We start from the raw sequence: 16,886 nt of genomic DNA on the forward strand, positions 1-16,886 counted from the left end.
CCAAAAACATGTTTACTGAGGTCACAGTGGCTGTTTGTGCCAAATTTGAAGAAATTCCCTCAAAGTGTTCTAAAGATATTCATTTTACAAGAACGGGCCTGAAAACCCAAAAATTGAATGCCAGTGTACAGGCATGAAAAAAAAAATTGTTCAGGTCTCTTGAAACTGTCTATGCTCCGGAGCCAACCTTTCTCTTTGGGGTTTGACAATTAGGTGTCAGTTGCACCACGCTAAACCTGCGGGCTGTTGGTCTATGCTTATAGTCGGTGTTACATATAGCAGGTATACCACTGCTTTAGTATTAATCTATCAATTGATCGATGAGAAAATTAATCAGCAACAATTTTAATTATTGGAAAATTGTTTACATAATTTTTCAATCAAAACTGGCATAAATTCACTAATTTTAGCTTTTTCACAAGTGAAGCTTTGCTGCTTTCAGTGAGCTGTCTTAAAAGACAACTCACTGAAAAACATTAGGTTTTGGAAAGCAACCAGGACCCTAACTCTTGGACACTTGAAACTTGATATTTTTCTGAGTGAATGATTCAATTATTAGGAGATGATGAACGATTGGGAGATGCTGAAATCACAAGTTGCAAGTAAAGTAAATGATTACTTTAAAATATGCCTAAAAGAATATAAACACTGAAAACATTAGAGATAAGCCAAAATAGACCAATTTATGGAAAAATTTAACATTAAATTTGAAACATGAGGGCAGCTTTATGACCTCATGGGCTGGATCTAACCCCATAGCTGGTAGTTTGAGACTCCTGCTCTAGCTTCTAAAAAACACCAAAACGTGCTTTATTAAGACGTGTCTGTGTGGTTCCTTAATGTCTAAATCACTTTGCCTCCACCAACAACAACCAACACGCAGCCTTTGGTCTGGTAACACTGTGGAGCACTACATCACACTAAACAGCAGAGGCAGACAGAGAGGCGGACAAAGAGGAAGAGGTAGACAAACCGAGAGTGAGGGAAAGAAATACTCCACAGGTAATAACATCTATTCCATTTATATGCTTTGTACAAGATAAGCTCCTGTTCTTTGCCTTCTCAATGAAAAAACACTCTGCTCCTCCAACGTCTCGCTTCTCACACGAGTAACAGCTTTTCAAGCGTCCTTATAGTCACCAACGAGTGCACAACTCCCTTCTTCTTCTACTTTCTCTGCTTTTCTCTCACACTTGTAGAAAGAGTCAGACACTCCTCCTCCTGCCTAACTCATCTTTTCTCTTCTTAGTATCCCTCCAAATCATTCTGAACACGCAAAAACAAAACCATACACAACTCGTTTTCTACAAAGGTACAATGCAACACTAATTTTTTTTGTAAGTCTTTTTGTGTTTTTTCCAATTGTGCAGCTGCTAAATACAATGCCGGGTTTCCTAAATATAATTCATGTCAAAGTTAATGAGAGTTAGGATCCTAACATGTTAGAAATGAAGCAACAGATTAATCCATTCTGGTTTGTGTGTTAACAGCTGTAGTGTGAGCGTGAACAAATGGCTAAGAAATACAATCTCGCTTTCAAAAACAACAAGTGACTGTGTCTTGATATTTATCCATACATACAGACAGTCTTACACACACGCATACACACACGCATACACTCACACAGATTCAGCCTGAGAATGTGTGATAGTAGAAACACCTGAAGAATCATAATTGCACCGGACACTGCTGTGTCCTCCACAACGTTTATGTACAAGAGAGATTCAGGTTTGCTAATGTAGCAGATGCTTTGTTCCAGTGTGTAGTGACTACTCTGTTGACTAATCCAACCGCTTGGATCAATGCTGGAGACAGACATGTAGGTGAAGAACTAATGCAAAGTGTGGACAAAATGTAGAAACACATACAAGATACACACACAGTTTGTATGCAAGTGTGTGTGGCAGTTACACACGCCTTGATGTGACATGATATGATAATGTGACGAGACGCGACGGTGTGAAAATGATGAAGCTAACTACAGTGTGCCCCTTTTTCTCTTCCCTCCTTCCCGTGTCTGCCTGTCCAGATTCAACACTCTGATAAACACAACCACCTGTGTCATCCATCCATCCATCAGTCCATGTCTCCGTCCATCACTCCATCGAGTCTCCGTCTCTCCCTCTCCTCTGTGGGCTCTCCGGTGGACAGATGGACAGGCGGGCTGGGTTTAACACTAGGCTTAGCTGCTAACGCTGGGCTAGACTAGGACAGACTGAGTCTGGGCTTGGCAAAGCTAAAGCTAGGCAAGACTAGCGTCTGGCTAAGCTAACGCCGGGCTGGGCTAGGCTACCTACTGAAGAGCGAGTGGAGCTGGTGCTGATGGCTGTAACACTGGCTGCTGCGAGGCGACTCGGTGCGATCCATCACCGTCTGGAACCAACCGGCCACGTCCACCTCCAGCACCTCGTAACGGCGGATGAAACTATGCTCCTGGATGAGGGAGACGGACAGAGGAAGAGACATTGTTTAGGGACATTTGACTGCTGAATTCTGGTTAAGTCTAAATCTAATGTTCATTATGACTGGTGTCTTACCAGCAGCTGGTGGTATTTTGGCCTTTTTCTGTGATCCTTTGTGAGGCTGTGAATTATAGAAAGGTACATTTTAAGGCAAATGGTGCAAATGTATCCACAGCTAGTGCAGTGCCCGTTCAAAACATGCCTGTTCCACACAGGCTGATTACTTGGAACTCCATACTGTTGCTTGCAGGTTTTGCAAACTGTTCATCCCAACAAGCTCACACTCATTACTGTGCTTTGCTCGGGTCCTGCAACAACACACCTGCTTTTGACAAAACTACTTCCTCGAGCAATGTGAGTGTACCAGGCTTTTTTTGAGCATCACAATCCTTGTGAAATGAAATTTGATCAATACAGTCCAATAACATTTGAAAGGTTTAGAAGAGTGACACGATTAAATCATTTTTATCTCCATTCAAGTTAGTGGAGGACTTAACTAGAATTAGCCGAGTTTGGCTTCATGCAACTTCCAAAGTAAAGAATGGGGGCCGCCTCCAACCCCGTTCTCAATTCTCCTTAGACACATTCATCAAGTATATGTGTTATTTGGGACTAGGCTATTTCCATGAACAAAGGTGTTCATTTCACCAATACTTGAAATGTTTAAGTATGCTGAATCGAACATCTCCAGTCTCTCTCTCTTCATCTCTTCTTGAATGTACTGTAGCAAGCAGCAGAGAGTGAGCTGTACCCAGCTCGCTGTTTGGAGGTGTAACCGTTAAAAGGGGTTCCCTCGACCCAGAGTGTACTTAAAGCTCCGCTGATAAATATGTCCTGTCTGACCATGCACACGTGCAACCACTGACTGAAGCAATCATGCTGTCACCCTCCTGCATGTTCATGCTGAATCCTGTTCAACCTTTGACTGAATCCACCCTGGCCTGATGATTGCCGAAAACCAAAGCATTGTTGCCCACCCGAATGTCATCAAAAGATCCTGATGAGCGTTTTGTCTTGAGAATAAAGGCCTGGAGGGGAACTCGGAGCCAGGGTGTAAACAGAGAGAACTGCCTCCCAACGGTGTGCGTAAAACGCACTAACCTTTGTGTTGTCTAAGCATTAAAAGTGTAACAATACTGCAAAGACTGCAAAACTGCCACAACAACACAACCTCAGGAGCTCGCATTTGATGCTGCTCTTTCTTGGCTCCCTAGCAACACACCTGGCAGGTGTCAGGTCAATCGCATCAACTGTTATCGAAAATCACAAGACAGATGTATATACAGTCTCATTTCAAACAGACTAATTCTCTCTCTCTGTTCTAGCCCTCAGATAAATCTTGTTCAGTCTGAGGAAACCAAAAATTGTTCAGTTAACACAGCAGTGACAGATCTCAGGTAACCAGGCAGTTTGATCCAGAGAACAGGACCAAAGAAGCTAAAAGCACCAATAGCAGATCCTTATTCTTATTTTATGTGCACCTGATCACCTGAGAGCTCTGAATGGATCATAGTCAGTGAGCATCCGTTTTAGACGACTTACCAGTCTTTGACGAAGGACTGGAAGTCGAGGGAGAAGCCCATGCCGAGAGGCAGCAGAGGAGGATCTTCCTGCAGCACTTTGGTCAGAACCTCAAAGTCTGTCTTGCAGTTCTTGTAGGGAAACTGTCCCGTGGCCAGCTCCACCTAGAGGACACAAGGAAGCATTAACATCCACCGTTGTCTACCATGGGCAGCAACACTCCCATATGCTTATCATGCATGGGGCATATAGTGTATCTCTTGGGAGTGTGTTTCTTACTTATAAAGTTGGAGAAATTACTAATTCGTAAATTATTGTTGACATTTAAGTGATTTCATCTGTCCATGTTCATTAGTTTTCGTCTTTAAAAGAAGCAGCTGATCTCACTACGCATTACAATAACTGACTCAATATGCATGACTGTGAGATGTGTTGCATATTTCTTAAATTTTGAAATGTTTCAAAAACTCATATATACATATTTTATGTATATTTTTAAATGCAAAGAAATGTTGGGAAAAATGAAATAAAGCACAAATCTTGTGGCACCCTTTACCAGTCCTTCTGACACCCTAAGATGATTCAGCACCCACTGGAAGAACAAGTGCAACTGCACCTCTTTTCATGAAAGCGGCTTTACCAGAGAGATGCCAAGGCTCCACACGTCTGCTCGGATGTCGTAGTCAGGTTTGGTGGGATCTGGAGGGTCTATTCTCTCAGGCTGCAAGAATAAAAGAATAAACACTTTGTTTAGGTAATGAGTTTGTGTATCACGTGTCTGTTTTGTATTTTTTGTGTGACAGGAGGTGTTATCTTTGTGTGCAAGATACACAAAGTTTTGAATGTAGAGTGTGTGGGTTTTAACTCACCGCCATGTAGGCGGCACAGCCGGCGCTGCGGGTTTTGGCCTTGGAGTCGACGAGGCGTCCGCTGATGCCAAAATCGCACAGTTTGATCTGACCTTTAGCGTCCAGGAGGATGTTGGAGGGTTTGACGTCCCGGTGAATGACACCGTGTTTCTCTTTTAGGTACAGCAGCGCCTTCACTATCTGGAGTGGAAACATACAACAATGAAGGTGTCAGAACAAAAACAATCAAGAGGGCAGTTACATTTTCCCTCTCTGTGTGTGTGTCTGTGTGTGTGTGTGTGTGTGTGTTTCTTCCACTTACTGCCACTGTCATCTTTCCAAGAATTCGCTCTGGGATGGGGCCCTGGATTCTCTTCTTCAGCTTCTCAGCACACGTTCCCATCAGCTCCATGGCAATGAATACATCCGTCTGTACACATACACAACACACACAAACACACACACACACACACACACACACACACACACACACACACACACACACACACACACACACAAACACACAAACACACAAACACACACAGACACACAGAGCTTTTAGCACGTCAGTTCAGGAGGCGCCACAGGGGAGATTACTGACATGTGAGAGTAAAAGGAGGTTGCAAATATAAAAATAAAGAAGATGCAAATTGTTCAGGGTGACTAAATTAAGTACTGTGGAAGTACTCTGAATACTACTGTCTATTTTGTTATCAAGACAACAGATGGTCATGTATTTTGGGGACACCCACGTTGGTAACTATGGCGCCGTAGCACTGAATGATGTAAGGACAGTCATGACTCTTCAGCACCACATCCAGGTCCATCAGGATCCTCTTGTTCTCGTCCTTGTTGCCTGTGCGACGCATTTGCTGGTGACACACACAAACAAAAAGACATGTAATATTCCTGCCTGCATTCGAATGTATTGCAAGTTGTTGCAAGTTAGAAACGAGCCATTAGGAAATCACAACACAGAGACTCCCCTGGTGAGCTGATGGACCGCCTGGTTGTTAAACAGCTCAGACGGTTACAATTAAGTCATCTCCTAAATAGGAGGGTTGTTATGTGCGGCTGTTACTGCCTCTGTGTTGGTAAACTAGTCACAATTAAAGCACAGCAGAAAATAAGAGAGCTTACATGGAGTCAGCATCAAGTTCCTACTGCATTTTATTCATGCTGACTGATGTCTGAGAGTTCATGTTTTTATGGCCCCTGTAGGGAAATGAATTAACTAAATGAGCCTCAAGCTAAGACATTATGTCCACATGTAACAAATTTGTTCCCTCAAATCATCAGTTTTACAGGATAAGTAAAGCATAACTAACTCCCATAATTACAGTGTTCATATTAAGGAGACTTATGACACTCAAAGTGATCTGGCTACCTGTCAACACCAGCGGCTGCTGTTGTTTATCATCATCATCCATCTTCTCAGTTCTTTCTAGCGCAGCTTAATATACTAACTACACACATCAGCAGCATAAAAAGAATTTATCAGGTACGTCAATTAATTTAGTAATAAATGTGAACTTTGTCTTCACAAACCTAAAACAACTGACCTGAAATGTCACACAGTTATCAATTCACATCAAAGACAATGCTTAAGACCTTAACACAATGCGGGGTTATGACGAATAAACAACATGAAAATGCAAAATGAGAATATTTTGCACCAAAGCCATTCATACCAGCAGAGATGTAAAGGTCTGCCATGGTCGCAATGGGACATTAGTTTCACAAAACCTCATATGTGAATGGCGAAAGCTTAGAAAAGTCAATAATATATATAAAATTGTCATTTTTCCGCAGCATAGCATTCACATTATGTGAAACTACTCATGACAAAAACAAGTTTGAAAATATATTTTGACTTATAAAATTAATTGCATACATGCCTCCAGTGTGTGAAGACCATACAAGAAAGACGTTCAAACTCAAAGCAACACATGACTCAGGTAATATGGTGCTAAGTCAAATGTTTCAGTTCTGTTTAAAACTGTGTTATTTTTATTTTTGATTCATAACACATTCCTCATGTTAGTTTTTTTCTGTTGTGATTGTCATTGGCTAGGTTTTGTCCCAAATATGTTTGTGGTTCCCTAAATGACAGATGAAGCTAACAGGGAAGCTTATAAACAATAAAACATTTTGGTCTCATTAAATCTGAACCTGGGAGATTTGATTTTACAGACGAGGGATTGACTCACATCAGATTCCCCCATGTGTTAAACTAATCAAACCAAGATGAACTGAAAAGGTTAGGGGTGAATTTAATAAATAACCTGCAAAACACTGTTACAGATGTGGGATCCACATGTTAGCGGGCTGTTTTCCAGAGAAAAGGAAGTACTGATAATGGTGTTGTGTGAACAGTGAACAGGTGAGTGAAGGAGGGTCTTACTTTGACAGCGATGACATGGCCGGTCTTCTTGAATCGCACTTTGAAGACCTGTCCACAGGTCCCGCTGCCAATCTCTCCTTCACTGATCAGGTCCGTGACCTCTGCTGGATACCTCTGTGGAGACACAAACGCACAAAAACAAGACTTAAGATCATGCTCAAGATATTTTTACTGAGTGAAATGCACGCTCTCCGAGCTGAAAATAGATGAGCAAAGCCAGTTCTGATTTTCTGCTTCGTAAGGCAACAGCAAAACCCCCTCTGGGTTATTTAGTAGCAAATGTTTTGATGTGTAATTAAGCTGCTCCCCCGATGGCCATGTCTGAGAATACCAGCACGCAGTGGGAAGACGCATCGTTTCTGTGCTTCGTTAAAATGAAATCATCGGTGACTGAGACGCTGTGAGTGACGTCTCATTGAGCACTTGATGTAGCAACCCCTCGGGGCAAATGAGGGGAAGTAAAAAAACAATCTGGAGTGCAGAGATGAGTCAAATCATTTTCTCCAGCATCTTCAAGCCCTGACTGGCACTGACTGTGATACCAAGCCTGAAGGCTGGAGGGGGAAGGAAAAACAAAAACAAAATGAGGCCAACACATAGTCAGCCTCGATTTTATCTTGGCAGATAAAAAAACAACATCTCACTGTGTGAGTTTTTATAATCTGTTTATTGTCAAAGAGGAGAAAAATTCCAGGGAGGGCTGTTTTTTTCCCCTTTGATGGAGATTCTTTACTCTACTGAAGGACAATTCAGTGGTGTGGATGTTTGCTTTCACTGGGTTTTGACCTGGACCTGGTTTAACGATGGTCTCTGTTCTCACTATAACTACTTTTTTGCTCCATTAAAATAGATTCTTTGTGTGTTAAGAGCTCATTTAGGACTATGGCCAAATCCCATTTCTTATTTTTACCGTTGTCATTTTCAAATACCCCTTTGCCCCTTGGAGCAGAGTTACAAAAGTTGAAATCTTCCCCCCTAAGAAATGGGTCAACCCTTCAAGACCCCGATATGTCATTAGTAGTCGCCATCGTCATCAATGGCATTTACATTAACAGACGCTACCACAGCAATAATTTCATATCACAGTGGCATTTGCTATTTGACTGAAGGGGCTAAAAAAATCACAGACTCTCGTGATTATATCAATCGATCGAAAAAGTCATTAAAAGGAAAAAAAAAAGCGCTTCATTACCAGGCTACTAGCTCTGTAAGCGAACACTAACCCATGCTCCGACACTGCCAGTTATGATATTTGAGAGGTGCTAACAAGTGCAGCAACTTCCCTACTGTGCTGAAGTTAAATTTCGGGGGTCATATACCATCAAAAATTTAAGACTGTATTTATCTAAACAAGGAAGAGTGTAGAACACTATATATCATATACACTTTTGATGGTCTTGAAGATGTGAAATGGATTTTGAGCTATCTATCTAGTTTTTCTTGTGATTTAATAAATAGGTTTCCACATACTTTATTTTCTCAACTATTGAAGAGATAAATCATTATATAGAGCTATGGTATGTATTTGATGGTTTTTGAGTTTGTGTTAATTGTCAGCAATAACAATATATCGTTAGCTGAGCAGTTAACACACTATTTGTTTTTTTTTTCTTTAATCAAGAAAAGGACCGTACTGAATAAAGAAAAAATTAGATTAAACAATGGTTATTATAATTTTGAAATTCTCATTAAAATGCATTTGTGACTTTCTTTTTTTTGTTTATTCAGACACGTTTCTGATGATTTCTCACAGCACTTGGCTGTATCGTGCCTCTGAAAAACCTCGGTTTTAAGGTGTGTGTAGTCCATACAATCACCCTCCCCCTCTATCCCAAAAAGAAGCAGGACATCCTACCCAACCTGATCGCGCAAACGGAGGGGTATGGGCATAGTGGTAGGGGCAAGGAGTGTGATCAGATATATCTGGGTTATTTTATATTTTAAGTCTAATAAAAGACCAAAACCAACAATGTTTTACTGTCTTATTTTTCTACCCTGTCTGTAGCACTCAGGGTCCACACCATCAGTCCCTAATGAAGACGTAAATATTTAAAAACAGGTCACAAACATCAAGTTTTTAAAAGCCTAAATAATTCCTAAAGCAACTGGGCACCACAGTTTGTAGCAAATGTTACTCAAACAGGAATAAATTGTTGGGTACTATTTTCATCTGTGGATTAATACACATTTATTTACAGCAGCAGACTAAACTGCAGTGCCCATGTTTATCGCAGTGAAGGAACATGTCACCCAGTGCAACAGAGGGACACATTTATATGTTTTTGTTCATCGTTTTTGGAAAACACTACAGGTCGATGACAAAGAGGAATAAGATTAGTACGACTGTGTTAGTACGACCTCTTAGTTGGTTTTGGTGTAATTTTTTTTTTACCATAAGAAAAGTATTAAATATCATCTTACTCGTGTCCAGACGAGAGAAATTCAACATGTACCATCGCGTGGCAAATCTCACCTGGCCATCGATCTTCAGATAACCCGTCTGTTTCATGATCTCCTGTAATTTCTGGTCAATCTCTGCACTGTGGAGACAAAAGGCACACAATGACACACAATGTGAGGGAGTGCAAATGCTTTATGAAGTGTGTTTCAGTGTGAAAGAGAAGAGAGAGAGCCGTCTGACTCACAAATGGATGCTGTGTGTGTGTGTGTGTGTGTGTGTGTTTCTGTACATCTCTTTCACCCACACACACACACTGCATGTAGATCCATTATGTGTAACATAACCTGCTCTTCCTTAAATGGCGTTTGGTTCTGCTCACTCTGCCGTGTCGATCTTGTGTGTGCATATATGTAAGATCACTGTGTTTCTGTTGTTTACGTTCATAATTCTGGTGGCAGTTGCTCAGAGGAAATACATAAATGCACAACACAGTTTCTCAGTAATCTCATTTCTCAGACCAACATTAGCATGTGTCCACATACTTCTCTAAGCTCTTCTGCAGGCCGTACGGAGGCGTGGGCAGGGTGAGCATGTGTCGCGGGCGGCTGGGGTAAGGATGGTGCTGAGGCGAGCTCTCTGAGGATGATGAACGGCTGCCTCCATCGTTGGCCAGTGGCAGCTGGAGCGCTGGGTTGAGGATGGATACATGACACATTAGAAACAGACAGGAGAACAGAACGAGTGGTACAGTACGTTTTTCACCCGAGGCCAGCATGCCAGAAGGTGTGAGATGGTAAAGTTTACTCATGCATTCACTGACTCCATTATCTGACTGGTGTAAAGCTATGGCACACCAATAGAGATGATAATGTCTTTATGTCTTTTACTATCGCCCTAATAGCTTAGTTTTAAAAACTTGACTTTGTCTTTGACTTTGCGTTTCCTCACTAAAATACGGGCTTCAGATTGTTTTTTACACAATCAATGTGTCTGATGAGAAAAGAATGTGATCTTTCATATCCTGTGCAGTACTGGGTTCCCGTGAGACACCAAGAGAAAGCGGCCTTGGCGAGGTCAAAGAGTTCTTTCACTACAGCCCTGCTATCTCGATCCTGCGTAGCATTTAACCAACATATGAACTTATTGTTTTTATTTCCCCCAAAGCTTTGTTTTTGTTTCGTTGACGTCCTAACCTAATGTTAAAACAAACAGGACAGTTATCTCAGAGCAAAAGCAACACCATTGTCAGGCGGGGAGGAACAGCACGGGGTTAGCCCACAGCTTGGGAGGTTCAGTTTAGGGATGCTGATGACTGAAGTTAATTTTTGAATGATAAATATGGTCTATTAAAACTTGGGTTACCAGAAGCCATTGGTGTTATTAGTAATAATAGCACTGTATGACTGCTGAGATCTGGGAATGCTGCAAAAAAATACGAACAACAGGGAAACAAGTAAAGCAGCCAGTCGATCATTCAAGTTGCTAAAAATCCAACGTGTTTATTTGGATTTAAGTGATCGCATCGATAATGTTGTGAAAGAGGAACTCTGGTATATTTTAACTTGACTCTGTTTTCCCATGTTCTTGTGTGGTAAACAAGTTTTGAAATTGGTTGAAAAGACTGCAATGTAAAAACTTAGGGCAGGTGCACCCTTTCAGTTTGCATCCAAGTGCTTGTCTTTGCCACTGACAGGCTCCAACTGTTATTTTCAGTGTCTGACAACATTACAGAAAGGACCCTACAGAGAAGTTCAACGTTTTTTCGTACCAATCGCTTTTTCTGGTCTGTCTTGTGTCGAAGTCTCGCTAAAGGTGGAGTCTCATTCTGAAATCTGGCAGACTTTTCTACATTGTTAGAATCATCTAAATATTCACTCAAAACATTGAAAATCTCGTGATAACAGGACTCCCCTCTCCAACTCTGACAAACAATTCCACCATTTCCTTCCCGCACAAGCTCAACTCTCGTGAGAGCTTAAAACGAGATTTCTCGTCAGGAAGACTCGGACACAATAGAGAGTGCAATGAGTGAAAGGCACGAAAAATAATGTGTTTCTCTGTAGGGTCCTTTCTGTTATGTTGTAAGAGACTTATATTCACAATCTCAGCCTGCCAGTAGCAAAAACATGCATTTTTGGTAGCCCTAAATTAAAGGGGCGTACCTGCCCCACATGGTTACATTCTAGCCTGTTTTGCTGCTGCTGGCTGCAGCATCTTTTCCTAAACTGGACCAATTTCAGAAACTGCTGTTCCCACTTGTCACTGAGACACAAAAATGGGTAAATCGGGATGAAAATTACCAGAATTTCCCTTTAATAATCCCTCATTGTAAAGGAAAACTGGGTGTGTGCACAACTATAGCAAACTGCAGGTCAGAGTCGAATTCTGAATCTGTGAAATGTTATCGATATTAACAAAAACTTTTACAATAATTTTACAATTAACCTTTGTTTTCTCTTCCAGATAAGTTTGGCTAACACTTTTTTTTACAACTTGTATGATCATTTAACTGCTTGTATTTGTTACCCCATTGGACATCGATCTGGCTATGTAAGTGTTACCGGAGATTTATTTTTGGGAGTACAATGTTATAATAACCGACAGATGTTCATAGCAATGAAAATAAAACCCAAACTGTAATAAACTACTAAACTTGCTGTTAAAGCCAATATTATCCACACAAAGCCACCCAGTCTGACTGTTACCACTAAATAACTTTATAATCCAGGATGCCAAATTGACAGTTGTAGGTCCAATTTACAACTGACCGGCTGTTGCAACATGCTTTTAGTCCTGTACGTCCGAATCATGCATTCAAGCCATGTTTCAACTCAGCTGACCTTCTAATATCAGTTGTGCGTGCAGGCAAGCACTGGCTTATTTTCTAATGGAGAAGTTTCAAGAGATCTATCTAACGCAGTATTATTAGCACAGACCTGTCATGCAACCAAATTGTCAGACTAGGAACTACAAGTGTAGCTTCAGAAGAATTTAAAAACCCTGCTCATTTCAAATTTCACACCAGCAACTTTTTCAAATATTCAAAACCAGTTTGCAAAATGTTTAGAGGACCATGCAGCTGTAATTATTGTCATTAACATCATTATATTTTTTTTGTAGCAGCACTCTTGAGAGTGCCAGCAGGTGTTTGTATCCATGAGTCACCTGTGGATGGATCAGCCTGTAAGGGGAGAATCAGTTAGTGAAGGGGAGGAGGGGGTTAGTATGGAGAGGAAGAAGGACTCAGGCAGTCTTTGGCACAGATTGCATCTCCATAGTTTGGCCGGCTCCAGATGGACGGATGTGAAGATAGACGGGCAGACAGAGCGAGGAGATGAAGAGACACACAAACACAGAGATACTCGCAGGCACTGCTGCACCGCCTCCAGCTCACACAGTGCTGCTGCAAAAAGGAAGGAGGAGCGGTTGGGGGATGCCAGGAGATGAATAACAGACAAACAACATCAAACAGAGAGAGAGAGAGAGAGGAGAAATTCGGCCAAAACTGCATAGCACAGACTAAGCTGGAAGTCAGACAGTCAGTCAAGTCAGACTCGGACAGGAAGTCTTCAGTCGCCGCACAAAGAAAACAGAGAGAGAAAGAGCAGCCAGAGTGTTCACAGCACTCCTGCGGACGGACCAGTGGGGATGCTGGATTAGAGACTGTGTCGGACAAAACACAACCCGAAACATCGTGTCGTGCAGAAAAGCCACATGCACCGTGATTCTCTGCCTCCAGCAAAACGAAGGTTAATCATCTGTCGCACTTTCACACGCAAACACTGTGAACATCAACACACACCAACACTGCCCTGCCACTGGCACAGACACACACGGACAGAGAGAGGAGTCAGAATGGAAAGATGGAGAGAGGATGTGATTTGAGGGGAGGTGTAAATAACTGCAGGGCTAAAATATCAGAACTGGTCAACTGGTCGTGGATTTCACTTCTACCACTCAGCAGAGATTCTTGTGTAGCCATAAAATTAAATTATGCGTGTGAGAGAAAGTGTGTGTGTGTGTGTGCAGGGAGGAGGTTTGAAATAAAATAAAAAGTAAACATGCTGACATGCTTTGGTTAATCTATGTCTTTGAAACCAAACTATGTCAACTGATGCTAACATGCTTCTTATGTGCTGCAGCCAGTCGATCTTGTTGAAACAAAATTTGCTGTAGATTTTTGATTTGCTGTGGAGATTAAACTGACTATTACATCCACTTGTTAAAGAAGTAACAAATTCTCTCCTTTTGAGACTATAAATTATACTTGATGTAAGAAACAGTACTTGAAGTATTAGAAAGACAAACACTGGTAATTAAAGTAGGTGAAATAGCAGTACTGAAGGCCTAACTGGTGAAAATGTAGGGAGCTGCCTGTGTCATTTTTTTAGGATTAAAAATAAGAAAGACAGAGATTGAGGGGGGGGGGGGTGGGATGGGAGGTGAAACAGGGGACACAGGTGTCAGGGAGGGGGGAGAAGAGAGGTGCTGTGGCAGAGAGAGCGATGGATTGAATGATACCTGCACGCTGGGAAGGGGCTGGAGCAGGACTGAGCTGGATCACGATGACTAGACAGAGGAAAGAAAATATACACACACACACACATTACTGCACTGTTCTACTGAGACAATCACATGTGCACCCTGCAAACACACACACATACACACTGAATCATACAACAAATTGGGAAAAAAATAGACTTTTTGAGTTCTATAAGTCCTTTGTTCTCTTAATATAAACAAAACGCACAAATCTGAGAGGTGTATTTCAGAGGATAAGGCTGCCGTTATTGTATCTTATTCTTATTGTCAATGAATCCTCAGAAAGGACCAAAATCAACAATGTGCTTGTACATCTTTCAATACTTTATGACTCCATAAACCTGTCTGTGAACCCCAAAGCCCACTGGTTCATACTGAAGTCATAAATCTTTCAAAAGCGGGCCAAAATATTTCTTAGGTACTATTTTCACCCTCAGATTCAGTCCCATTTGATGCTCTAATGCGTATTTACAGCAGCAGGATGGTGAAAATAAGCTCAAAATAAACTGCAGGCCCATGTCTACTGAAATGAAACATGTAGTCCAGTATATTTAACAGAGATCCACTCAGGCAACATTTTCTCTTCCAATACTGGTACCTCAACTCAGAACATCTGCCGATACAGAGTACCAACCAATACCAGAGGTCTCTAGTGCACATAATTTAAAAATGATATTCCCAATTGCATAAAACCTATAGGGATGTTTTATGTGAGGTCACAAAAAGTGAAGGATTGCAAGGGAAAAAGACACTGAGCCAGTGGCCTTAATGACAATGGAAAACACAGAGTTTAATAACACTGCGGCAGAGACTGTATCTAATGTGGATTCTTTATATCATGGCCAAGTACCCAATCAACTTAAATAAGGTCAGTGTCCTACTGAAACATTATCAGTTTTTGGTCTACAGAGTGCACTTACATGGACATAAATAAGATGTTTACAATCAGTTTTTGGGAGTTTCACTTTTATGTGTTTGAGCATGCAAACACTATATTCCAATTATGAGAAACTTGAATATGCCAGCTGGAATACTCTGAAAGAAGCTAGGATGTATACGAGAACTATAAATAACCCTGTTTCTCTCTGCTTGTGTAATATCCCAGTTATGATCACAACCAGGATAAGCCTCATAAACTATAACAACAGCATAATTCTCAGGTTTTAGGTACACAGTCAATACTTGATATTGGACTTTTCATGAGATTTGTTGACAACAAGAAAAGTACAGAATTAGCCTTTTCTTTAACACATTCACACTCTTATAGACAGCTGATGTAACCTTGCAAAACATTTTTTTAAAGAACAGAAAAGTAAAAGAAGCAGGTTTGTGGCCAAAGTCTCTCAGTTCTTTTGAATGGACAAGAAGTGATGATCTGTGGAGAAGAATGATCTTTGAACACACAGTGAACTCATATTATTGGCCGGCAGTTTTTAAAACCCACCAAGTTATACTAGTAAGCAAATGAAGAGCTTTCGGTGTCCCCCGCAGTGTTTATTTCGGTGTTACATGTCAGTCAGTGCAGGCATGTAGCAGACTCTGCTGCTCAACTGCTGGAGAGTTTTCTCCTCCAGACGGTTCAAGGGCCCAGTGTTACTGTTTCACCACCTCTTAAAACACTCACTTCCCTTTCACTAAAAACTGTGAAGGACTTTATGTCAATAAGTCTGCAGCAGACTGGAGTTTATCCACTATGTGTTAAAATAGTCGTTTATATCGCATAACAACACAGCCAACGGTCGGTAACGTATGTTGAACGTTAGCTAGATCTGATAGCTCTCAGAAATTAGCGTCCGTTTCGTCAAAGGGTCAAAACTGGCACGGAAAACTGACTTTGCCGCGACAGTCACAAGCAAAAACACTGCTAAATAACTGTGTGAAACTGAAGATAATATGTGGCTAAATGGCAACTCTGCAATATTTCACAAACAGACTGAACACTATATCAGATTTTGAGATTGACGCTGGGCCTGCCACCGACTATCACTCAGACTGCTAGCCCGTTAGCTTAGCTTGTTTGACAGGACAGATTCAGAGCAGATTTCGGGACGTGACTGCCAGCGAGACATTTCATGACAGCGCTCCAGTTTTTTGTTTTTCAGCTTTACTCACTGATGAAATCGTCTCACTTGTTAAATTAATTGATTTGACAGTGAAACCAACCGAGCAGGCTGAGTCGGTGTTTGTTTATGTAGCTAGCCTGTTAGCATGTGGTAGCTAGGAGCAGCATAACAGCCCCTCTCCTTCCCTCCCTCCCTCCACCTCTCAGATCTTTCCCCCTGCTATTCTGCCCGTTACCGACTCCCCGGTACCTCTCGGTGGACACTCACTCGGCCTCGGACGCGATCGCTGTGGACTCATGTCGATGTTAAGGTCGATTCTCCGGCGAGCTTCTTCATTTTCCTGCTTTAGTTTCTCCTCGATTCGCGACAGCCTCTGTTCCAGCGACGACATCTTGAAAAATTGAGCACCATGTAGTTCCCAGCAGAGCTCTCGACTCCCCTCTCTGGCAGGCAGGCAGGCAGGCTGGGCCAGCTGCACACCGACTGGCTGCACACAGACGCGAGCACGCACGCACGCACGCACGCACGCACCCCCCCCCCCCCCCCACACACACACACACAGTAACCATATCACACTCATACAACAGAGTCATACCTTTACATTTAATCATGATTAATATGTAGGGGAGACTGGGGGCAAGTGTA

General features: G+C 41.8%; 1 protein-coding gene across 2 annotated transcripts; it reads right to left on the reverse strand.

The window, feature by feature from the left end:
* Positions 1–178: 178 nt before the first annotated feature.
* map2k7 (mitogen-activated protein kinase kinase 7) lies at positions 179–16,661 on the reverse strand. 2 transcript variants are annotated; one of them, XM_042485239.1, is made up of 12 exons: positions 16,509–16,661; positions 14,158–14,205; positions 10,179–10,323; positions 9,709–9,775; positions 7,236–7,349; positions 5,584–5,703; positions 5,154–5,261; positions 4,853–5,032; positions 4,624–4,704; positions 4,005–4,147; positions 2,538–2,583; positions 179–2,433 (listed from the first exon to the last, which is right to left on the reverse strand). In XM_042485239.1, the coding sequence occupies exons 1-12, from the start codon at positions 16,630–16,632 to the stop codon at positions 2,290–2,292; spliced, it is 1,320 nt and encodes a 439-aa protein (XP_042341173.1). In that variant the 5' UTR covers positions 16,633–16,661; the 3' UTR covers positions 179–2,289. The 2 variants fall into 2 exon arrangements, with proteins under 2 accessions (XP_042341173.1, XP_042341172.1); XM_042485238.1 differs by lacking the exon at positions 14,158–14,205 and having other exon boundaries at positions 16,509–16,641.
* Between the last annotated feature and the right edge of the window lie 225 nt (positions 16,662–16,886).

Source organism: Plectropomus leopardus, chromosome 4, assembly GCF_008729295.1.
Source record: "Plectropomus leopardus isolate mb chromosome 4, YSFRI_Pleo_2.0, whole genome shotgun sequence".
In the NCBI taxonomy this organism is placed as follows: domain Eukaryota; kingdom Metazoa; phylum Chordata; class Actinopteri; order Perciformes; family Serranidae; genus Plectropomus; species Plectropomus leopardus.

Bases quoted from the DNA above. Each gene is read 5' to 3' on its own strand.
- map2k7 (XM_042485239.1), bottom strand. From the start codon at position 16,632: ATGTCGTCGCTGGAACAGAGGCTGTCGCGAATCGAGGAGAAACTAAAG. The intron at 9,776-10,178 runs GTATGTGGACAC...TTGTCTCCACAG, and splicing joins CTGCAGAAGAGCTTAGAGAA to TGCAGAGATTGACCAGAAAT. The intron at 5,033-5,153 runs GTAAGTGGAAGA...TTTCCACTCCAG, and splicing joins TTGGAAAGATGACAGTGGCA to ATAGTGAAGGCGCTGCTGTA.